This window comes from Lampris incognitus, chromosome 15, assembly GCF_029633865.1.
Source record: "Lampris incognitus isolate fLamInc1 chromosome 15, fLamInc1.hap2, whole genome shotgun sequence".
Classification (NCBI taxonomy): Eukaryota; Metazoa; Chordata; class Actinopteri; order Lampriformes; family Lampridae; genus Lampris; species Lampris incognitus.
The window spans coordinates 38870838-38895967 of NC_079225.1; the positions used below are offsets into that span (position 1 = coordinate 38870838).

Here is a 25130-nt window from a genome sequence, read left to right on the forward strand (position 1 = left end):
CGCCTGCCGCCCAATGACCGCTGGGATAGGCTCCAGCATCCCTGCGACCCCCAGAGCAGGATAAGTGGTTAAGATAATGGATGGATGGATGGATGGATGGATGGATGGATGGATGGATGGATGGATGGAGTGATGAACTGGGTTTGGAAACAGCAGGGAGTATGTGGTCCGCACCTTCACCTGCAGCTCCTCGAGAATGAGACATTTTCTCTCTTTGCAGCTGAAGAATTTCAGGGGTGCCCAACTCCAGGCCTCGAGGGCCGCAGTGTCTGCGGGAGTTTGTTCCAACCATGCACTACACCACCTGATTTAACTAATTAGCTCACCTCTTGGACCAAGGAGGGAAAGGAATTAGTTAAATCAGGCGGTGTAGTGCATGGTTGGAACAAATACCCGCAGACACTGCGGCCCTCGAGGCCTGGAGTTGGGCACCCCTGATTTACATCACCAAGGGAAGATTGCATTTGGAAAATTAGCATGATTTAAAATGTCTTGAACCCGTCATAATCTGGAATGCAGATTAATATGGGTTATTAGCCCTGTTTTACTTTTTGGTTTTTTGGAGGCCAAAAACCTTTTTTTTTAACAGCAGCAACATTTATCCAAAATCAAAGTTGAGTCATTCACTGGCAGTTTTCACGTCATTAACCTCATTAGTTAGTTTTATAGTGGAGAAAATATTCGGTTGCATTGATTAAAACTTAATCTCATTGTGTTTGAACAGGGCCCGCCATCTATAAACAGTGGATTATGGCTTTTAATTAACAAAATATCTGGCCGTATGCCATTTACTCAGCTGTGATGTGAAGGAGCCGGGCTCTCCGACGGGGAGTCGCTCCATCTTTTGCGGTGTGAAATCAAAAACTCATCTGTTTTCTCACCAGTATTGCTCTGAAGTGCACTCAAACGAAGCCTCGACATGTTTTTTTATTTTCCATAGCTCTTCTTGTATCTGCTGAGTTGGAGTGACATATGATTATGTGGGGGGGGGGGGCAGGAATAGGTATACATCTGTAGCTCTGGACCCTTACATTAGAGCCACCAAGGGTTCATTACCAAGATGGACACCTAGAAACTGAAGCTTGCTTACGAGCTCATTTGCACTGACTGGAACTTCCTTCCAAGATTTCAGCGTGTCAGCACAGATGCTGCAGGTTCAGCCGTCCACCAAGAAACACCTGTGTCCAATTAACCAATTAACACATGAACTGTAAATCAACGAATAAATCCCTCGAAAAGCAGAACGGTTGGGTGACTCAATTTGCGTGAAAAGGGGAATCTGGCATGTTGTCTAACTGCGGTTGGCCCGTAATCAAATTGTGCATGGCAGCCAGGACGCTGCTCTCATAGTGTGCCCTTCCTCTGAGAGACCCGAGTCCCGTTCCACAAATGCCTGCGAATGTAAAACCACATGGAGGATGGACGCGGAAACCTCCCAACTGCAAAACGTCAGCTATTCATAAAGAAAGCAGGTTTATGTTTATATTACTGACACTCATTCAGACTGAAGACACATTTTGGCCGTAGGGTCAAAGAGCCTTCCCAACAAGTTTGATGCAACGTCAAAGCTAACAAGTGTGGTTCAAACACAAAACAAAGATGATGGAGGCGTCCGGGTAGTGTACCGGTCTATTCTGTTGCCTACCAACACGGGGATCGCCGGTTCGAATCCCCATGTTACCTCCGGCTTGGTCGGGCGTCCCTACAGGCAAAATTGGCCGTGTCTGCGGGTGGGAAGCCGGATGTGGGTATGTGCCCTGGTCGCTGCACTAGCGCCTCCTCTGGTCACTCGGGGGGGCCTGTTCGGGCGGAGGGGGGAACAGCGGGATCCTCCCACTCGCTACATTCCCCTGGTGAAACTCCTCACTGTCAGGTGAAAAGAAGCGGCTGGCGACTCCACATATATCGGAGGAGACGTGGTAGTCTGCAGCCCTCCCCGAATCGGCAGAGGGGGTGGAGCAGCGACCGGGACGGCCCGGAAGGTGGGGTAATTGGCCGGATGCAATTGGGGAGAAAAGAGGGAGGGGGGTCCCCCAAAAAGCAAATAAGTATGTTTCAAATACAAAATAAAGATGATGGGGGGGGGGGAAACGAAATGGCAAAATTGGAGATATGAGTTCTCTGCAGGGCACTGCCAGCATGCATAGTTGAGGAGCAGTGAGTTTATCTCTGCCTTGCCTTCAGAAATGTTGACATGTACAACGGCCTGACAATCTGTTTATGGGTTGTAATTATAATGGTAGCTCAGATGAGACACTCGCGGCTGACAGACTTTTCCTGTGAGTCACTCTCCGCACCCTGCGGTTATACCATCTCTCACTCATCCAGCCGCAGAAGGGTGTCCGTCTGTGTTGTACCTGGCTGTGCCTGGGTTCGCTGGTATTCACGTTCACTGTGAGTTGACAGGCTTCAACTTCACTTAACCTCTGCCGGATCCCGCCGCAGATCCCTTTCGCATAGCTCTCGTGGCCTCAAGAGGGCCGGACGAGGAGGATTTAGCGAGCCGGACAGCCGAAGTGATACTGATGTGATCACTGTTGAAATGTCGGTCCAATGCTGCATGTTCTCCCCTGCTTTCCTGTTTTGCCGACTGTTTTACGAGCAGAGCATGTGCCAGCCGTTGATAATTCCGTGTGTTTCCTGTCCTTTTCCAGGAAGTGGCGAGGATGCAGGGGAGGAACCCCGGCGGTCGGCGGAGATCGTAGCGGCAGTGGAAGCACCTCTCGCCCCTTTTGCTAGGCACCAGTCTTATCACAAGGCAGCGTTTATCACCATGAGCTAGTGGGGAGGCAGAGAAATCACCTCCCCATATCTGCCCTCTCTCTCCCTCCATCTGTCCACTTCCCTCTCTTCCCCCACGCCAACGTCTGGAGCACCCTGTCTGGAGACGGCAGCATCGATCGCCCTGCTTCATGAGCCAGCAGGATGCGGCGGCGGTCCTCGCACTCTCCGAGCGCCTCCTCATAGCCTCGCACAAGGGCCAGGCCGACAATGTGGTCCAACTCATCAACAAGGGAGCCAAAGTAGCCGTCACCAAGGTAGGCGAAACCATCAAACTCGTTGTCGTCGTTGTTGTTGTGAGAGAGAGAGAGGTTCTGAGCGTTGGTCTGTAGTTTACTTTGTGCATCGTCTTGTGTTTATCGTGCATCACTTGTGCTGTGCAGTGAGATGTTACCATCTCTTATCGCTTCACACAGGTATCTCTGGCTGTAATGGTGAAGTCACACTGGAAGCGGCGAAATCACCTGGCAAACTGAACTAAATAGGGAGTACGGGTAGCATAGCGGTCTATTCCATTGCCTACCAACACGGGGATCGCTGGTTTAAATCCCCGTGTTGCCTCCGGCTGGGTCGGGCGTCTCTACAGACACAACTGGCCATGTCTGCTGGCGGGAAGCCAAATGTGGGTATGTGTCCTGGTTGCTGCACTAGCAACTCCTCTGGTCGGTCGGGGCACCTGTTCGGGGGGAAGGAGGAACTGGGGGCAACAGTGTGATCCTCCCATGGGCTACGTCCCCCTGGCGAAACTCCTCACTGCCAGGTGAAAAGAAGTGGCTGGCGACTCCACATGTGTTGGAGGAGGAGGCATGTGGTAGTCTGCAGCCCTCCCCGGATCGGCAGAGGGGGTGGAGCAGCGACCGGGATGGCTCAGAAGAGTGGGGTAATTGGCCAAGTACAATTCGGAGAAAAAGGGGGAAAAATCCAAAAAACATTTTTGAATTAAATAAATCAAACTAGCCTACGTGAGAATAACACTAACCAAGACAGATCTTACTGGCATTTGGATAAGATTGTTCTGTCCATTAATTTGACACACGAGAAACGGCGACAGTCTCTGCCACTTTTCACTAAACCCCGGTTTTGGTCCGTCTCTGTACACAGCTTGGAAGCCTCGGCTACAGACACGCTCAATTTCGTATTGGGACGCCGCAAACTTAAAAGTTGCCAAGGACGAATTTGCACAGCAGACCTCTCTCTGAAATCTGACTGGTTGGTGCTACACGAATTTCTCAGGCAGAAGGGTCAAAGTTCACTGATTTCAACTTGTTCTCGCCCCACCACCTGGTATCCCATCATGCTCTGCGCAGCGGTTAGCCACCTCTCATTCGAAGTGAATGGAGGCAGCTGTTCACCGCTTCCAGTGTGACTTCACCATAAATCCTCATTGACAATTTATAAGGAGCATTTGTTTGGAAAATTGGGAAGCCATAAAGATTGACCTGGGTGGTTCTGACTGGTCCAACCTGACCCACAGGTCCAGTTCTGGTCTGGATAACAGCTCGTTCTCAAGTGCCCTGTCTGTGTCGGTGTCATTTTACTGCCATTGTGTCAGTGAGCTGTGTGACTCATGGATAAGGACCGGTGAGAACAGACGAGGAAGTCAAGCCTGCAGTTTGTGTTTGCTAAGGTGACTACGTACCTCAGCGGTCTGAGAGATGACCCTGTGGTTTTTAAGACAAAGGTTTGAATCCTGAAACCGACAGTGTGCCCTGTTGGTGCATTCTTGAGCAAGGCGTCTGCCCTGATTAGTCATTACGAGTTCCTCCACATAAAAATGTAATCTGAAATGCCTAAAAAAAAATATCATCTGCAATCTAATGTGCCATTGTAAAGAACTAAAAGGTCAGTTTCACTGGAGTCACATGTGGACAAAAGCAAGATTACTTTTCAACATCAAATCAAGGGAAATAGTGCCAAGAAAGTGTCACTTGGGGGTAAAAACAAAATATGAGGTGTGTCACAGTCCCATTTGAAATGAAAAGGATGAGCGAGATTATCACGTTGCTGAACATCACAAGGTGAATCTCCACCATGGCTGGTATGTCCAGTCCCTTTTCTGGACCAAGGCACTGTAGCGACACACACCACCAGATTTTAAACCACACAATCCAGCACAGGATATCTCCTACCAGGGCAACGGTACAGAAATACCTATTTGTGACAGTAAATTACACTGACATTTTCTCATTCGGTAGACACTGTTATCCAAAGTGACCTACACAGCAGGTAAGCGATGAGCAGATATATTAGCATGACACCTACAGGTGTTTTAGAGCGCTGGAAATTGATCATATCGTTGCCGTAAGTGTACAACATGTACATCCATCCATCCATTATCCAAACCACTTATCCTGCTCTCAGGGTCACGGGGATGCTGGAACCTATCCCAGCAGTCATTGGGTGGCAGGCCGGGAGACACCCTGGACAGGCTGCCAGTCCATCACAGGGCCCCAATAGTAACACAAGTAATAGAAATTTGGATCTGGACAATGCCACAAATCTGAGTTAGATCTTACTTCTCCGTACTGTGTGTGTACAGACAGATTCCCATCACCCCATTATTCCCCACTTTCTTTGAAATTTAGATATTTGGGTATTCTCAGGTACATAAAATCTTAGATTAGATTCACAGAAAGTTGAGTCAGTTCATCTGGACACAACGTTTACTGAGAGAGAGAACGTTTCATCACTCATCTAAGTGACATCTAGATGAGTGATGAAACGTTTCTTTCAATAAACGTTGTGTCCAGATGAACTGATTCAACTTTCTTTGATTTTCTTACCTGTATTATTGAGTATGCATAAAGACACTTATATTAGATTATATTAGATTTGGTTAGGTTAGATTAGATTAGATTAGATTAGATTAGAGTAGGTTAGATTAGGTAAAATGTGACTTCAGTTATCCTTGTGATAGAAATGGGTTGTTGTAGCAAAAAATAATTCACGCACAGCGAAGGAAAAACAAGAAAAACAAACATAATCCACAATCACAACACAAAATAGAGCACATGGAGTACAAAATTACAATGAAAATGTCAAAAAAGAAAATTAACTTCTCGTACAGCGTGGAAAATAGCAGCAGTAGAATATGAATGAAAGAGAAATGAGATGTATAAAGAATGAAAAAGCACAAAGAGAGAATATGAGGGAGAGAAAAATGGTATCTGGAAACTGAATTATGATATTATTGTGATATTGGACCTAATTCTTGCCAGTTTTCCCCATATGTGTTCTGGATCCCATGTCCCTCTTTCACATCATAAACTGGACCAGAACACACCATTAAGCTAATCACATAGAAAATACAAACTTTATATTGTTGTCCTAGCAGGGACACTCTTCCATTTACACTTCAAAATCGTTTCCGATGGAGAAGTGCCCCATTTACTAACCCCTTAGCCCCTTTCGCCCTCTCTCATGAAACAAAATCAGATTTCTACAAAGGCAGTGCGAGGGGTAGTCCCATCAGATCCTGTTTAGTGGCAAAGGACCCTTTCAAAGCGGAGCGTTAACATGAGGTGTGTGAAAGGCATTAGCTACGGATGGGGAGGTAAAAGCAAGGCCACCAGAGAACTCCGGCTAACTCGGACAAGCGCGTGTGTTTGGCGACTGTGACGGAGCGAACCTTTTGTGCTTTCCATCTGGCTAACCATCAGCTCAGGCGTCGCAACATCTGGGTTCACACACGCCACACCGCCCCAACTCCAACGCCTGTTTGGAGTTACACAACACGAACACATAACACTGATGACAACAACGATGATGATGATGATGATGATGTTAATGATAGTCAGATTAGATATAATGCAACGTTTACTATTCCTTCTTGCCAAACTCTTATTAGGTTGGATTTAACATTTTTATGCAGAAAATTGTTTGTTTGAATTATTTTTGGGTTTGGGAAAGGCTGAATCTTGCACTGATTTAATTTAAAGTTAATTGTGACCTGGTTTTAGATGCCGGTGAGAGTTAGCTCACCGGCATCTAGTTGTTTCATATAAAGAACATACAGACCTTACAAAGCCTATGGGAGAGGCATATCAGTTATGAAGCAACCCCCGATATGACCAGATTCCCAGAGCATCCTGCATCAGGACTATATGTATGCATGTGTGGAGCAATTGTAAAGACCACCGAGAGAGTGCATTTATAAATGGGTCGTAGCTTTATATTAGAGATGAACGATATCGGGGGGGGGGGGGGGGAAACAACTCTGCAGTATTTTTACATTCTGGTGCTTGGATGAGAATGCTGCATTGGCTAACAGTGTCTATATTAGAGGAGGCGCTCGTTAGATATGGGGCTCCAGTATTCCATAGTTTCAGCAGGGAATCAAAGGCACCCTCTTGAAAATAAAAAGCCTTTACTTTTATTTCTCGGCTATTGCATAATGTGCAAGATTAAAAAATGCACCAACACATGCCTTAGATTCCTTCTTGCTGAAACTACGGAATATGACAGTATTTTTGTTTGTTGATTTGCAATATCAAAGAATAAAACGTATATTCACATAATTTGACCAGATATAGGCAGCTATTGACTTTCAAAGCTCCATTTGCAAAGAATGTATCGCTCTAGTAATGCTTAGGGTGATTTAAGACGGTGGCAATGGGTCAGTTGTCCAAGAAGTCAGTTAATTGGACTAAATTATATATGTCAGACACACTAAACTATTTATCTGTGAGAGTAGTCATAAAAAAAGTGAACCTTGCTCGACTGTGTTTTCTATCAAGCAGTAGGAGTTTTTGCCTATTGGGAGTTTGTGCCTACTATTAGGCCCAGTTGCATGCCTTGCAATGGGACTATAGCACGTGTATATTGTGTGATGTCTATTCTGAAGCAATATCTTGTTCAACCCTATAGTGTATATCTTTTTTTAAGAAGTATTTTGGGAGACAGGGAACCAGATGCGCTCGACTGAAGTCGTGCCGTAGTAGCAGCTCTGAACAGTCTGCGTTTCTGTCTCAAGGCAGCTGATGCACTGTGGGTGAACCCACGGTAATCGCGGCAGAATGTAGGTCAAACCCACCGATTTCCATACTGTTCATCTCCACAGCCTGCAGTGCAGTGCTCACAGATAATGCAGTGGCATTTGTGTCTCGCCGACATAATTTACCTCCCAAGATGCCAAGGGGGCAGGAAATGTCTTGATGTGCTGCACAATAGGGGGCTTTTTTTAAAAAAATTCATGTAAATATACTTACATGTTGCATCTCTGATAGAGTCGGGAAACTTAGGAGGCTCTTTCCATTCAGGACACTGAATTCCCACCTGCATTGGAAGTCTTGGGCATGTTTGAAATATCTCATTTTCAGTCCAACGTGTCTGACACGTCACCTTTAAAGGCCGACGGAGTGATGTGCTCGGTTGTCTGTATATGCTTTGCGAAATAAATGTTCACATGGTGTCATATTATGACAGCCAGAACAATTGGCCGGTACATCTGCCGAGCTTCCCTGCCGTGGTTTTCCCGCCGGCTCTAATTTCATGTCCTGGCAGCGAGCCACGTGGAGAGCTTAATCTGGGATCAAGAAGACAGAGTTTCACAGGCTAAATTCCTCCCTTTTGGAACGAGAGCGAAAAGATTGGTTTGGGGAAGCTAATGTGGAGTGAAAAGTGTTAAGTGGATCGAGGCTGACAGAGAGAAAGGACAAAACAGCAATAAAGATAACATCAGGAAGGGACCGGCAAGTAGCGCCGGAAGTGAGACCGAGAGAGCGCGCGAAATCGAGGGGGGGGGGTGTCTGCGTTCGCTCAGACGCCATCTTGAACGTTCCAGAGTCCACGTGCTGCCAACGGCTAACCAAAGAGAGAAAGGCAAGACGTGATTGATCGAGACGCGGTGATCCAAACAAACAAGAGAGGAGTCCACACTCTTGCGTTAACAGATTGAGTGATGCATCTTACACAGCTCGGCAAACCAACAAGAGATGACGACGCTTCTCCCGAAGGCTTTCTAAGGTCTGTATATTATTCATTTGAAAAGTAATAAATCAAATCAAGATATTTATTAAAGTATGCGGACTTCTCCTTTTTTGTATTGCCTTAGTGGGAAGAAAAGGCCAATGTAACCGGTTATTTTCTTGCCCGGTGCGGGATTCGATACTTGGTGTACGGCACCACAAGGCGACGTCACTAACCGCTCGGCTAAAGGGTCAGACCCGCTAGCTTGACAAGCCAAGCTTTCGCTGTCTGGGCTTCAGTTATTACAGTTTCCCATTTGTTTACACCGAAATATGGAGAGGCTTCTTCCCAGTCGGCTAAATGACTGGGAAGAAGCCTCTCTCCCCCCCGCCGGTCTGAAAGCTGCTCTTCACCCGAGACGTACCGGCGGCGTCTCGCCGAGCGGGCCGCTGGGTAATCCGATCTGGGACGCGTATGAAAGCCAAGCGGAGCCGCACCCATGAAAACCCAAACGCCCCCTCGTTAAGGCTACGCATGCGCGGCTTGTGCTCATATTTGAGGGCGTGCGCAACACCTGTAATTACGCTGTGTTTACACAGCGTAATTAGGCGTTACCTCGAGCTTTAATTCCCGAGATTACCTCGGTCTGGAGTAGAGAACAGCCGCTTGAAGTTCGGGAGCGGTCCGTGCCCAGGCTGACATCCTGGTTTAGCGCTCTTCGTGATTTAGTGAAGCCAGGTTGGCTTATATAAATTCTCCATCTCCATCTACTCCCGTATTTTCACCATGTGTGTCTGGTGTGTGGTGTTAGTGTGTCTGTGTGAGAGTCTATAAACGGCCAAACTAAAGCACTTGGGGGCCTTGATTCTTTTTGGAGGTTATTGGGGATGATCAGGGGCACCTATAAAAAATAGCACAACATTTAAATTATGCATAATTAATTATGCATAACTATGCAAAATATGCATTTTTTAAAAAATGGCTAAAAACAACTTTTCTCGGCATTTCAGATGATTCTGAGCATCTTTGATTTTTTTTCACCTATAAATTTTTTTTTTCTGGGACAAATGTTTTGGCATTATGCAAAATAAATGCATTTTTGCAAAAACGCACTTATGATCTTCATTTTTTTTGGAGGTGGTAGGTATTGTTCCAGAGAGGACCAGAAAAATAGCAGAAAATTAAAATAAGTATAATAATTATGCATAATTATGCAAAATATGCATTTTCTAAAAATGGCTTAAAACCACTTTTCTCAGCATTTCAGATGATTCTGAGCATTTGGGGGGAGTTGGAGTTGGGGGGGGTTTAGGGGCAGGGGGAAGGCGGTTAGCTGGCAGGATGAAGAGGAGGGAGATTTAGACGGGTGGATAACCAAACCGCTACATTGTAGCGGGGTTCTTCTAGTCTCAGATATAAAGTCCGGGATGTACTCGGACTCCTCCGAGCTAATCCCCTCGAGCGCAGTTAAATTGGGGTTCTCTGTAGCTGTGTGAGGAAAAGGCGCATGGAGAATCACTGTTGACGTTCCTTATCCCGTTTTATCTCGTTATATGGAATTAAACAGTAAAGCTCACAGCATCTATGAGTAGCCTCTATTCCTACAGGATATTAAACCGCGCTGAAGTTTGTTTGAGTAACTTTTGTGTGTGTGTGTGTGTGTGTGTGTGTGTGTGTGTGTGTGTGTGTGTGTGTGTTCTAAAGCCTGCCTGCAGAGCCCGGTGTTAGTTAGTTAGTTAGTTAGTTAGTTAGTTAGTTAGTTAGTTAGTTAGTTAGTTAGTTAGTTAGTTTAGTTTATTGTCCCCGGTGGGATCAACATTACACTTTACACATATCATCACACAACAATTAGACAGTAATAATGCATGAAGTACAACACAATAGTGGCAGGCAAAACAACATGGAAACAAGACAAGTAGTTCCCTCAACCCTGTTTATGGCTGCGGGTACCATGCTTTTGCTAGATCGAGCCCTGACCAATGCTTCTTTCCTGAGCAGCACTGCCTTCAGACCAATAGGATGCAGATTTCATCCTCTGTTCAGCCAAGATGAACAGCTGTGGAGGTTACACGACATCCATTTAGGTCACAGATTAAGCATTTGTTTGTTTACGACTGACTCATAATTGAAATGGGTTGTATGCCTTGCCAGATTCTGTTCAGTTGTGCCGCAAGCTATGGCAACTGTGATCAGTAAAAACCAGCAATATCTGTTTGCAGTGCATATTGTGATTCTGTGAGTGTAATAACAGAGGCGTGTGCGTGCGCGCGCGTGAGTATTTTTTTTGTAGTTTGGTTGGCTGAGTGCCCATGTTTGTGTGTGTGTGTGTGTGTGTGTGTGTGCGCGCGCTGCGCGCGTGTGCGTGTGTGTGAATTTTTGTGTGGTTGTGTATCTTGGGCTAATATATTTCATGTATTTTATTGTGTGTTTTTTGTGTGTGCTTGTACTATTTTGCACATTTTTGTGTTTGGGCTCTGGATGGGCATGCATTGTCTAGTTGGCTGAGCATGTGTTGAATTTGTGTGTGTTATTGGTCTGTGGTTGCATGCCTGAACTGTGTGTGTGTGTGTTTTGGCTCTGGATTGGTTTGCTTGGCTCGATCGACTGAGCTTGTGTGTTTTGTGTCTGCAGTACGGCAGAAGTCCCTTGCACCTGGCTGCCTATAAGGGCCACATCGAGGTGGTCCGTATTCTGCTCAAAGCTGGCTGTGACCTGGACATCCAAGACGATGTGAGTAGATTCCTCTCTTCTCAACTGTGTCCACTGTTAGAGTCTGCTGCCTCTCTTTCTCTTATCCTCTCACCTGCATGTTGGTGTCATGACTGTGGGGAATGTGCATGTCGGTTTGTTTAGTTTGCTGCTGCAAAACATTAAGCAAAGTTTGGCAATCCCTTAGACAAACCCTCTTCTGTGTTGATCTATTAATTTTTAAGCTCTCAGCGTTATACTAAGGCTTAAATTGGATATAAATTGGGTTTTTATTTTACAAAGTGGGGCTTACAACTCGCAGTCGTGACCTATGCATTTGGTATCAGTGTGGTATTTTGTTTTAGACACCTTAGCCGGCTTTCTGCAAAAGTAGCATAATGACCTCCAGCGGCCTCGAGTGGGACGCTTTCGACTGCCCTCTCATGGGCTCGCCTTTGAGGTGCCAGCCCCCCTTCTCTACAAACAGCGGGCCAAATCTCTGGCACTCTCGAATTACCTCCTTTTGGTCAATGAGTACCACAGCGAGCCATGGCGAGTCATCCCATGTGACTCGGGGAAAGAGGAGGCACAGGAAAGAGGAGGAGAGGAGAGAGAGAAGACAGTGGCGGAGGGCTGGGAAGGCGCCTGGAGGATCAGGGAGAGTGAAGGAGGTTAGAGAAACCCTGCTCCTACTGAGCCAGAGAGACCCCAACCCCCCACCCCCCACCATCCCCCTTCACTCCTCTGCTATGACAACTTCTGCTTGCACGCTGCTTCTGCTGTCTTTTGGCACAAGGCTTATCTAGCTTGGAGCGACCGAACCGCCCCTCCTCTCACCTCATCTCTGGCTTACTCTCAGAGAAATCTCAGCATTCTCACATCAAAGCTGACCCACTAAGCGTCACTCACAAATTTATCTGCTCCCTCTACAGCAATTCCTGTCAACGGCCATGCCTAAATCAGAATCACGATCGCTTTATTTGCCAATGTAAGGATACACAAGAATTTGTCAACACACAGCAGTTCACATGCCAGTCAAGAAACACACAGGCTGCATGACACGGACATCTGACATAGCACAAGAACAGCAGTACACCAACGGTCAACAGGCTATAATGAACACAGTATAATCAACATATAAGCTCTGTACAGTGGTTGGGACCGAATGAGGCGTCGGTTAAAGCTGAGAACGCACTGGAAGACTTTTAAAAGTGTGAGTCGACCAACTGACTTTTGCGGGTTACAATCATACACAAGCACACTGGTTATAACAGTCATCATAGAGGTGTACACACTTGCCGGCGGGCTCAGACTTGTCCAGATTCCAGCTGCAGGAATCAAACATGTTTGATATTATCTTGACGCCACCAACTGGTCAAAGGCTCAATTGGGGAGGCGAGCAATATGAATCTTACCCCCCCCCCCGCACACTACAAGATAACATACCGACTGTCCGTGGTTACCTGCCCTATTTTGCATAACCGTTCGCACTGAGATGCACCAGTTCAAGCTCTCCATGTTAATCAGTCGTCACGCCCAGATCGGGGTTATAACCCGGCCTTTAAATCCTCAAGTGTGTTCTTGGTTTAAGGGTGATGAGAGACCTGAGTGCAGCGTAGTGAGTCGTAGTGCTTAATGCTGAACATAACAGACTGCATTATTCACATATAAATATCACATATAAATAATTTAAAGTCACATGGGCTTCAGATAATCACATGTTTTCTAGTGGCTGGTCTATACAGGACCTCTACTGAGACTGACGGCCTCACATGTCAGCGGAGAGCCTCCTTCTCCTTGTGTGTGTGTGTGTGGGGGGGGGGGGGGCTGTACGATTACTAGTTATGGCTTGAACTCCGAAAGAAGTTAAAAAAAAATGTTGGTTAAGTTAACGGCTGCTTTGAGTTATTACATCAACACGGTTGCTGCTTTAGTAAAACATTTGGGGTGCACATTGTGCTTGTTGTAGAAGAGTTTATTGAAACCACAAACTGTAATTTAAACCAGTGTCTTATTCTTCACTGTCATCGCTGATGGGTGAAATCTGTCTTCTCCGAAAAAAAATCCAGGAAGTACGATAGATAGTCTCCCTCCGTAGACTGGTGGCTGTACTTTACAGTGGTTTTTGAATGGGTTGGAGTGGGTCGTGCACCTAATCGAGCACTGACATTGAAAAGTTCAGTTTAAGTAACAAATAAAGGAAGACTGAGATTTTTACAGGACAAAAGTTTTGAGTTTTTCGAACTTCTTTTATGCTGTCGATCGTTTCATTTCGAATTTGGTCCTGTGTTTACTTTTCTTGGTGAAAACTCTTGGTCGTGGTTGGCGTGTTTGGGTGGTAAATGTTCCCTTTGTCTGTTATTGTCGGTTAGGGGGAGCAGACAGCGCTGCACCGGGCTGCTGTGGTGGGAAACAGTGATGTCATCGCTGCCCTCATCCAGGAAGGATGTGCTCTGGACAGGCAGGACAAGGTGCGTACAGCTAGCGCACATACATGCACACACACACATATGAACAAATAAGAACACATGCACACACCTGCGCGCATGCATGCATGCATCCACTTCAAGAACATCTGTCAATTAGAAAAACCCATTTCACAATTACATTTTCCCCTGGCCTGAATGTCTAAATTTGATTTGGACACATTGGCTGATGGAGACACACTGGGGCTATCAGCAGCAGATCCATTATAAGAGTACATGTGTGGACTCACACGCACTCACACAACACCCAGACACAGAGAAGCTGAGTGTAATAGTACCATTAGTCCATTAATCCACTTTCATCAGCAGTACACACTTACACGTGCACACTGATGCACACACGCGCGCGCACACACACACACACACACACACACAGAAACACACACACACGAGCTAGTGGCCGCTTCCCTGCAGTCAATCACAGGAACAGGGAATTTTATTATAATGTCAGTTGGAATTAAAGCTGTTTTGATGAACAGTAGAGAAAACTTGTGCCTTTAATCTGCTTAGACTAATTCCCAGAGTTAGAAATGGAGTAGTGTGTTTAAAGCTTTCATGGGCCGTCTACCCAGGTCTGAAACGCCTGTAAAAGCTGGTAAATTTCGTTGAGCTGATGTTTCAAAGTCTCTGAAAAGCACAAAATGCACAGAAGGTTACGGTAAAGTATTGTTAGTCGGTCACGAGACAGACACAACAGCACAACACCATGTAGTTCTTTTAATAGTAGTTATTGTGAAGGGTTGTGTTCGGCTAGAGTGATTTGGCCTTGTTGATGGCTCATGCTAACCGGTGACCAAAGTTTTCTAAGTTTGACGTTCACCCCCAAAATCAGTACGTCATTTTAAAATGGATTTCTGCATATATCCAGATTGTTCCTAAAACAGTAAGCTACGTGTGACTTTATTCCAACAAAATAGATACTCGTTAAATGTGTTAACAAAAGGGCGTCTGGGTGGCATGGTGGTCTATTCCATTGCCAACCAACATGGGGATCGCCGGTTTGAATCACTGTGTTACCTCCGGTTTGGTCGGGCGTCCCTACAGACACAATTGGCCGTGTCTGTGGGTGGGAAGCCGGATGTGGGTATGTGTCCTGGTTGCTGCAGTAGCGCCTCCTCTGGTTGGTCAGGGCACCTGTTCGGGGGGGAGGGGGAACTGGGGGAGAATAGCGTGATCCTTCCACGCGCTACGTCCTCCTGGTGAAACTCCTCACTGTCAGGCGGAAAGAAGCGGCTGGCGACTCCACGTGTATCGGAGGAGGCATGTGGTAGTCTGCAGCCCTCCCCGGCTCGGCAGAAGGGGTGGAGCAACAACCGGGGATGGCTCAGAAGTGTGGGGTAATTGGCCAAGTACAATTGGGGAGGAAAAGGGGGGGGGGATTAAACAAAATCTTTTTAGACTTTGAAAATACACGATAAAACTTGAATACTCGAATTTCACTATCACACTGGCAGTGCTTAAATGAAAAACTGCAAGAAATAACTCTGTGGATGGAAAAAGAAAAAAATATCGGGGAAACTTGTGTAAAACCACGTCTTTGGTGGGTCGACAGTGTTGATGCTATGAACCCTACTCCCATTGTGTCTCGTTGAGGTTTGCCGCTGTGGACAAACGATGCTGTTGCTTCTGGCGTTTTGTCATCCTAGGACGGCACCACTGCTTTACATGAGGTGTCCTGGCACGGCTTCAGCCAGTCCGTCAAACTGCTGGTGAAGGCGGGGGCCAACGTCCACGCCAAAAACAAGGTAACTGACCAGACCGGTGTTTGTGCTGTAAAAGTAGTTAAATTTGTGCTCTCCATGTGTAATGTACCCCTCTTAAAAAGTTGTGTTGTCTGGAAATCCAGCATCTTTACTAGGGCGGATCATTCTCCTGTTTTCAAGAGAAACCTTATTTGTCCAGATCATTCAAAACAAGCTAAATGACATTTGAATGGGTGCATTAAACATCCTTGTCACACTGGTTTCAAGAAAAGCAGAAGTGTTCAGTACAAGACGGTGACTGATGTTTCCTGCGGGGTTCACAGTGATGGTCACAGCGCTCACTCCAAACACACTGACCCATCCTTTGTTGACGTGGTTCAAAAAGCACTGCAGCAGAAAATCTGAACGGAGCCAGTTCAACTTCAGCCCCCGTCGCTCTGACAGCACGTCTGCAAGATGATTTCTGTTTGAGTCTCGCCAACACACTTCCCCCTTTATCCCTTTCACACACTCTCACTTTCACACTCTCTCACTTTCTCTATCGTCTTTCTCTCTGCCTTTCTCACATCTCCGTCTTCGCTCTTCTCCCCTCCGCTCTCTCTCTCTTTCTCCATTTTTGGCCCTCTGACTTATCTGTCTCTTTCTCCCTATCTACTATTCATCCCCTCATGTCCATCTCCTTTCTCCCACTGTCTTTTCTCTCTCTCTCCCTTTTCCTGCCTCCATCTTTTTCTCTCGCATTCCCTCTGCTTCGCCATCCATATCGCACTCCCTCATCTTTTTCTGTTTTCTTGTGTCTCTGCGTCTTCTCTCTTTCTCCCTGTCTCTCCTCTGTCTGTGCTTCTCAGTATATCTGTCTCTCTCGCTGTCTCTCTTTCTCTCGCTCTCTCTCAAGCTGTGAATATATCTGGTTTTCTCTGGTGGAACATTAACTATTTTTTTCGACACGTCAGTATAAAGGAGCAACTGTGAATATTGTAAAAAAGACGTGTCATTGCTAAAGTTTGTTCCTCGTTAAATAAAGGGGTGTTAAAATTCAAACTCTCTCTCTCTCTCTCTCTCTCTCTCTCTCTCTCTCTCTCTCTCTCTCTCTCTCTCTCTGCAGGCAGGAAACACAGCTCTCCATCTTGCGTGTCAGAACGGTCATGCTCAGAGTTCGAAGGTGTTGCTGCTGGGAGGCTCCAGGCCCGACAGCAAGAACCACGTGAGCCTCTTACCTCCCAGAACAGATAGATTTACACACTGTCAGATACGTTTAAACCCCAACTGAAGACTTACTTATGTTCTGCCGTAGCTTTTAAGACAAGCACTGTCAGAAGACAGTCTAAAGAGACTCGAGCGGTAATAAATACTCGTACTGGATCAGGCGTATTGCTGTCGAGCATGTTTTATTCATAAGTTTTTAACCGAAACTTTTATGCTGTTTCTATTAACCGTTTGATGTTTTTTTTTTTCAAATACATTTTATTTTGCCTTTTCATCACTTATTTCACCCCTTTGCTGCAGTTGCACGCGCAGCCTCGTGTGGTTTTTCGTACCCTCATCTAAAATGCACTTTGAAAACAAACGCGCGTGTTCCCTTTCTCTTCATGGGTGCACGTTCACCTGGCTGCCATTATCCGCCTTTGAAACCCGGGTTTGACGTCCTGCTCCCTTCGTTTACATGACAGAGTCGTGACTTAATTATGAAACGCCGCGTGGTGCTTCTGCACTTCAAATGCAACGTCTTCTCCCTCGGGCAAGTTGTGCCTACTCAGCGAAACACAAACTAAGTCCCGTGTCCTAAGTAAGTATCCGTGCACACTCTTCAGGAGCCAGCAGTGTTTGACTTGTGTAGTTGTTGTGAGAGGGCCACCTAGCGATTCCCATGTCCGCACTTTAATCACACTTTAATAGTTGTGCACATTGCATCAGCCACTGTGTTTCTGCTCGCTTGTTGTGACCCTACATGTGAGTAAGATGTAAATAAACAGTCAATTTATAAAGTGCTGAGGGAAATTTTAACAAGCAAATGAGTTATTACTTCCTCAAAGAAGAATGTAATTTGGGGCGTCCAGGTGGTGTGGCGGTCTATTCCGTTGCCTACCAACACGGGGTTCTTGGTTCGAATCCCTGTGTTACCTCCGGCTTGGTCTGGCGTCCCTACAGACACAAATGGCCGTGTCTGCGGGTGGAAAGCCGGATGTGGGTATGTGTCCTGGTCACTGCACTAGTGCCTCCTCTGGTCGGTCGGGGTGCCTGTTCAGGGGGGAGGGGGAACTGGGGGGAATGGCGTGATCCTCCCACGCGCTATGCCCCCCTGGCGAAATGCCTCACTGTCAGGTGAAAAGAAGCAGCTGGCGACTCCACATGTATCGGAGGAGGCAGGTGGTAGTCTGCAGCCCTCCCCGGATCGGCAGAGGGGGTGGAGCAGCGACCGGGACAGCTCGGAAAATAGGGCGATTGGCCAAGTACAATTCGGGAGAAAAAGGGGGACCCCCCTCCCAAAAAAAGGAGGATGTAATTTACCTCCTCTCCTTTAGGAAGCACCATTATTTATTGGTTTTCCAAGTGTGGATGTGATACTTTTTAGAAGAGAAGTTACCTGCTGAAGTATTTTAATTTAGTAAAGTTGGTGGACTCTAAGGAGACAATTAAAAAAAAAAAGTCAGATTAACGCAGCAGAGCCAGAGATTCTCTGTTCTCTTTTATTCTCGACGAGGCTTCAACCTTCAAAAGCCTTGAACACGTCGTTACCCAGAATGCAAATGACCAGTGTCTCCTCTTCAGATCATGCAAATCGTCGACAACTGCTACTTGATAATACCCATACCCACGTCTACCTCATGTACAAGTAACTGACTCATTCAGGTACCCTGGCAGTCGTGAGTTTATGAATCTTTGAGACGTTTAAGCTTTTCCAAACCTGGCCATGCCGTCTCTAAAACTGTAGTCCTTAATACCGAGGGAAGTTACCCAGTTAAGTGACACCACTCAGGTAATATCCTCACACTTTAAACTGCTTACTGTAGAGACACAACGCTTAAAAAAAAAAATCTCGTTGCATGCTATGTCATACTCCACAATAGGAGTAAACTGATCCTGATGTCTAAAATCAGGTAACTGCCCCTTTACACAGGAATCAGATATTTTATTCGTAAAAACATGGCCAACGCTGTGCTGTTTCCAGGTGGGGGATACCTGCCTGCATGTGGCGGCTCGCTACAACCACGTGGCGATGATCCGCATCCTCCTGGGGGCCTTCTGCTCGGTGTCAGAGAAAAACCTGGTGAGTCGTTTGCGAGGTAAAATTATTACTATTAAAGTTATTACTATTAAAGTCATAGCCAACTGCAGCAACCATTAAAACCCTGGTGGATTTTGTCTTTAGCTGGTGAAGTTTTCGGTCATTTCGATGATACATTCGTCATTGCCATCTGCCATAGCAGATGAAAAGTCCCCAAGTAGTGCCAATCGTGGTACCATCCATGTGATAAACATATTGCTGTATCCTTCTGTCTAATGTTTTTATCTCTTTTAAATGAGATGACATTTCATTCAGCATTACTGGACGTAGTATTTTTGTGGTTTGGGTTTTTTGATTACCATTTTTTATTAACAGTCTCTCTGTAATTCATTTGGACTTGTCTTGCTGTTACTTGTTCTCTTACTTGTCCTTCGTCAGAGCCAAAAAAAAATTAGAAACCCAAATGTTCGTGTGAGCGTTTGCAGGAGGCATTAAGACTTCTTTCCTCAACATCCCCATCTCTTTCCATCTCTCCTTATCCCGGTGTTCTCTCCATCCCCGGCCAGGCCGGTGATACGCCGCTACACGTGGCAGCTGCTCTGAATCATAAGAAGACAGTACGTCTGCTGCTGGAGGCGGGCGCGGACAGCAGCATCTGCAACAATGTGAGTGCCCGCGGCCCCTCTTCTGCATCAGTGATGCTCAGGAGTCGTTCGGCTCTTACTTTGCCGTTCACACTCGCATGTCAGCGCACATTTTGTTTACTGTGAGGATGTTCCTCTCGATGGGGTTGTAACAACAACAACTTACGCTCCCCACTACATGTCCCTTCTCCGTTAAATATTTCTCTGCATCCTCTGTCTGTCATTCTCTGTCTGATCATATCCTTCCAACTGTATTTCTCTATATCTGTCTGTCTGTCTCTCTTGACGTTCATTCTCTGTTTACTTTATCTGTCGGTCTGATTGTATCCACCTTTCTATATTTCTGTCTATCTGTCTGTCTATCTGTCTGTCATTCTCTGTCAACTTTCTGTCTGTCTGTCACTATCCATGTCTTCTGCCCATATTTCTTTGTTTATTCTCTGTCTACCTGCCTGTCTTCTGTCTCTATTTCTCTGTCTACTGTCTCTTTGACATCCTCTTTCCACTGTCCATCTGTATCTGTCTTCATTCTCTGTCCAATTTCCGTCTGTCTGTCTGCCTGCCTGCCTGCCTGGCTTCCCGTCTGCTTGTCTTATCTGTCTGCCTGTCTATGCATGCAGGCAGGCCAAACAGCACTGGACCAGGCCAGAGAACACAACAACCCAGATGTGGCTCTCCTCCTGACCAAAGCCCCACAGGTAAAAAAGATACACATTAATAATAATAATAATAATAATTTACTGTTAGAAATACATGCTTACATTCTAGTTCATATCAATGAATGAAATCATTTGATCATTATTATGTTGGTTCTGTAATTTGCAAATGGTGACATATTTCTCAGTTGATTTTGCCATAACTCACTCTGTTTCATCAGTGTAATATCTAAAATATTGTATCTATTGCACTCAAATGATTAAATACATAACTCTTCTTCTTCTTCTTTCGGCTTGTTCATTGTGTCCCTGGGGTCGCCACAGTGGATTTGATAGTTTCCATCGGTACCCTGTGAGGGCACTAATTAAAATTATTAATTTATTAAATTTATTAATATAATTTAAGTTAGTTAAAATATTAAACTAAAATTTAAAAGTAAAATTAAATTAGAATATCAAAATATTAAATAATTTGAAATATGACTACATTTTGCCATAACTCTGTTTCATCAGTGTAATATCTAAAACATTATATGTATTACTCTAAAATGTAGTTTCAGTTCGAGAAATATGAATACATTCCAAGGGAACATTGGTCCTCAGTTAAGAAAATACTGCCACTTTAAACTACAGTGAATGTACTGTATTTTAGATATAATAGAGTATTTGAACAGTAAGCTTTGAATGCTGAGTCTGTTTTCTCCAGGTTTAGTATACATAGGCATTTAGAGAAATGAAATTTTCCAATGTTGACTAGATGCATTAAATATAACTACTTTGAAAATTTATGAATTAAAAAAAGTAAAATCACTTTACTTTATTGGCAATTTACAGATTTTCAGGTTGGCAGATGCTCACTTAATGACATTTTCACTGACATTCATTAAGACAAGCTTTTTTTTCCCTCTTTTAACTTTAACTACTTCACAATGTTGTGTTTGTGTCCTTTGTGTTATCGATGTCGAACATCTAAACCAAATCAACTCCTTCTTATGTGAAAGCTTATTTGGCTAAGACAGAAGAAAGAAATACACACTTGGGGTACAATTTGACCCCCTAATCCATCCAGTCACAAAACTCACCAGTCATTCACCAAAACATCAGCCCTTCTCTGTGGCGCTCTGTCATGACCCAACACAGACTGACTGTATTTTGGGCATACTGGAATAGTTAAAGTGATCGTCACATCTCAAATACACCATAGAGATCATTCCTTTGGACTGACGATGTGTCTGTTGTTATCCTTTTAACGCCACAGAGAGAAACCCTTCACCAGAAGTGCACGGACTTGTGGAAGCATTTTTCCCCCTTTGCTATAATCGAGGATTTTCCTCCAGACAAGGAGCACCGAGTTTCTGAGTGCCACTTTACTTAGCTGCTTACTTAATTTGAGCCTTAGTGAGTTATTGGTCCTGTGATAATTACTCCCCAGAGGATTCTTCCTGTCTCACCCTGTGAGATTCTGGTTTATGCAAAGAAAACTGGTCCATGTGCCAGGCCAAACCCAGTGGTATTCAGTGCTAATTCATTTATATTGTTGGAGCCGGGAAGTGTGTCATGCTATTGATACAACCCTGTGATTTTAAACTACATCCTATGTGTGTTTCTATCCACTGTATAAAAAGATTCTTTCTTTACATTCGGGGAGCCGTCCATCCGAACCACTGTAGCTACGCTGCGAACTGAACTTTTCACTCTAGAAGTGGCGACTTTGAGAATTTATTTTACGGTTGGAAAGTTCTTCCACGGGTTCTTATGCCTGACAAGGGAACATAAGGAATGTACTCGAAAATAACTTAAATTCAATTTACTTGAAGCGCACTGTAAACTGAAATGAATGGATTACATTTATATAGCGCTTTAACTCGATACCCGAAGCACTTCGCAGTGGGGGGGGGGGACTCATCTCAACCACCACCAATGTGTAGCATCCACCCGGGTGATGGACGGCAGCTGACTTTGCACCAGAACGCTCGCCACACATCAGCTTGAGGTGGAGAGGGAGGAATCATTGAGTCAGTTACACTGGGGATGATTAGGTGGCCAGATGGAGAGAGCCAGGTTGGGAATTTTGCCAGGACACCAGGGGACCCCCTACTCTTTGCAATAAGTGCCATGGGATCTGTAATGATGTAAAGACCACAGTGAGTCAGGACCTGTTTAACGTCTCATCTGAAGGACGGCATCTCCTACAGCACAGTGTCCCCGTCACTGCACTGGGGCATTGGAGAATTGTTATTATTATTATTAGGACCAGAGGGAAGACTGCCCTCTACTGGCCCATCAACACCACGCCCAACAGCATCTTAAGTTTTCCCAGGAGGTCTCCCATCCAAGTACTAGCCAGGTCCATACCTGCTTAGCTGCCATCATTCGGCAGAGCCAGGGTAGGAGTGGTATGGCTGCTGGCCGAAATGTCACAGAATGTTTTTTTTTTTTTTTTTGCAGACTTCAGAAATAGAGTCAAGGACTTGATACAAAACAAGTGACTAACAAGAACGCTGAGGACATTTTAACACTGGACAGTGTCAGAGCATGTGACAGATGTTCAAGGATAAACACTAACATGGACAATGGAGAGCCAGAGTCCGGTTTTTGGATCATCTACACATGAAAAAAAAAAGCTAAATAAAGTTTACAAACAAGAGAAACAAATGGCAGGATGCCATATTTAGACTGGTGCAAAAGTTGTACATTTAAACATTAAGGCCTACAAACTTTTTCCTACCAGAAGGCAGGCCTCAGTTAAATTATGTTGGTTGTACAAAGCATGCTCCATGCCAGGAAATTTAGCAACTGACGGTTTTTTTGCTGAAATATTTCCCAGGGTTATTTTAGGAGACAGGCTGTTATTTGAGATCCAATATTTTATTAATCTGTGCGAGTTGCAGTGCTTTGTCATTTGTGAGATAAGAAAGCATGTACTACTTGAGTATTTATAGCCAGGGAGCCAGTTTCTAGAAGCCCACGTGCGTATGTACATATGTGTGTACACATCTGTGTTGACTGTGACCTGTTTTAATGAGCAGCATGTAAAATTAATTTACCTCTGGGCGTAAATAAACTGCTGTATAATTTAATCACGCAATCCAATCTTCATGCTTCCAATTTCTGTTTTTACTGAAGCTGTGTCACTCTGTTTTATTCCCGCTGTGTGTTTAGGTCCAGAGCTTCTCACGTGGCCGCAGTGTCAGGAAGAGGAGAGACAAGCTGAAGGCAGAGGGCCGAGCCCAGTCTGTCCCCAGAGATGAGATGCTGCCCAGTAAGGTACGATGTCGGACCGCAAATTGTGCTTTTGAGCAAGGTAGGGAGCCAACAGTGGGACAATGTAAGATGTTGATTATAACCTTAGATCACTGTTGGCTCAGAGTTTACAAGGTTGTAAAAAGGAAGCTACATGCTTAAACATCCCACCGTTATTGTTCAAGTGTTGGCGAGGGTGTCAGAAAATGGCCGTCCTTTCCAACTTCACACCAGCTTTTTGGCCAATGTAAGTTTTGGCACAAAATTTTGTCAAAAACCAGACAGCAGCTGAACACGGGAAACAACACTGTCTTCATATTGTCCTTAAAAACCAGCTCTGGCCCAGGGACATCTTGTAACTAGGTTATTGATTTATTTCTGTGAAGTATGGTGCTATATTTTTGAATATTTTCAATTTCTAGTGCTCAGCACCTTGGTTGTAAACCAATCCCAGGTTATTAGAGATGTTGGCTGACTGCTGAACAAAAAAAAACAAATGTTTTCCATCTGCGTGCTGCAGGACAGTGTTTCTGCAGCAGATGACACCCACAGCAGTGACCTAGTCGCCTGCAAAAACACTGAACAAACAGAGCCAAGTGCCACGAAGGGAAAGACCAGGAAGCACAAGGAGAAAGTAAGTTTTTAATATCACCTGACTTACAAGAACAGAAGGTTGGAGGTCAACCCTAAAGCTGTGGTTCTCAACCTGGGGGTCAGGAAATTGATTGTGTGTGTGTGTGTGTGTGTGTGTGTGTGTGTGTGTGTGTGTGTGTGTGTGTGTGTGTGGTTATTTGCAAAGACAGAAAGGGGGAATGTTTTGTTGGGATCAGACTGTTTGTGAAGACAGGAAACACGTATAGAAACCATGTATTTCAGCTTTTTACCTCAAAAAATAAAATAAAATAAAGTGTGGGGCGTCCAGGTGGCGTGGCGGTCTATTCCGTTGCCTACCAACACAGGGATCGGCGGTTCAAATCCCCGCGTTACCTCTGGCTTGGTTGGGCGTCCCTACAGACACAATTGGCCGCGTCTGCAGGTGGGAAGCTGGATGTGGGTATGTGTCCTGGTTGCTGCACTGGCGCCTCCTCTGGACGGTCGGGGCGCCTGTTTGGGGGGGCGGGGGAACTGGGGGGAATAGCGTGATCCTCCCACGAGTTACATCCCCCTGGCGAAACGCCTCACTGTCAGGTGAAAAGAAGCGGCTGGCGACTCCAAATGTATCAGAGGAGGCATGTGGTAGTCTGCAGTCCTCCCCGGATCAGCAGAGGGGGTGGAGCAGCGACCAGGACGGCTCGGAGAGTGGGGTGATTGGTCAGGTACAATTGGGGAAAAAAGGGGCACAACCCCCCCACCCCAAAAAAAAACAGTGTGGCTGTTACTCTTAGAAAAATATTTGAAATGACCAGTAGAAGAGATGAACTTATTAATCACCTGAGGTGGCCTTGCTGTTGGCAGCCATCTTTGTCCGACCCCCTGCGACGGAGAGAGATGAGACGCAGTGACGCGGCTCAAAGGAGGAGTCGGGGGAAGCTGCATGGCTCCTCCCCTCAGCCGCCCATCCCGCCGCACAACTTTAAGGCCTATCAGCTGTACACCCTCTACCGCGGCAAGGATGGTAAGATCATGCAGGTAGGTGTGATAAATGCCCTCACCACACCCATTTCTTTTGCCCGGGGTTCTGTTTATTTTAAAACTGATGGGTAAGTTATTGTCTTGGACCACCAAAAGGAAAACGGCATGTCAGCGTTACTGCATTTCAGTGTTCTGTGTTCCTAGATTTCTAGAGCCTTCCTCTG

General features: G+C 45.5%; 1 protein-coding gene across 1 annotated transcript in view; it reads left to right on the forward strand.

Moving 5' to 3' along the window:
- Positions 1 to 2912: 2912 nt before the first annotated feature.
- The window catches only part of ankrd6b (ankyrin repeat domain 6b), a 28340-nt gene continuing 6122 nt past the window's right edge, over positions 2913 to 25130 (forward strand). Inside the window, exons 1-11 of the mRNA XM_056294216.1 lie at positions 2913 to 3038; positions 11320 to 11418; positions 13749 to 13847; positions 15509 to 15607; positions 16671 to 16769; positions 18735 to 18833; positions 19358 to 19456; positions 20056 to 20133; positions 23254 to 23358; positions 23855 to 23968; positions 24664 to 24963. Of these exons, the coding sequence (XP_056150191.1) occupies positions 2913 to 3038; positions 11320 to 11418; positions 13749 to 13847; positions 15509 to 15607; positions 16671 to 16769; positions 18735 to 18833; positions 19358 to 19456; positions 20056 to 20133; positions 23254 to 23358; positions 23855 to 23968; positions 24664 to 24963 (1317 nt within the window). The remainder of the gene's footprint in view (positions 3039 to 11319; positions 11419 to 13748; positions 13848 to 15508; positions 15608 to 16670; positions 16770 to 18734; positions 18834 to 19357; positions 19457 to 20055; positions 20134 to 23253; positions 23359 to 23854; positions 23969 to 24663; positions 24964 to 25130) is intronic.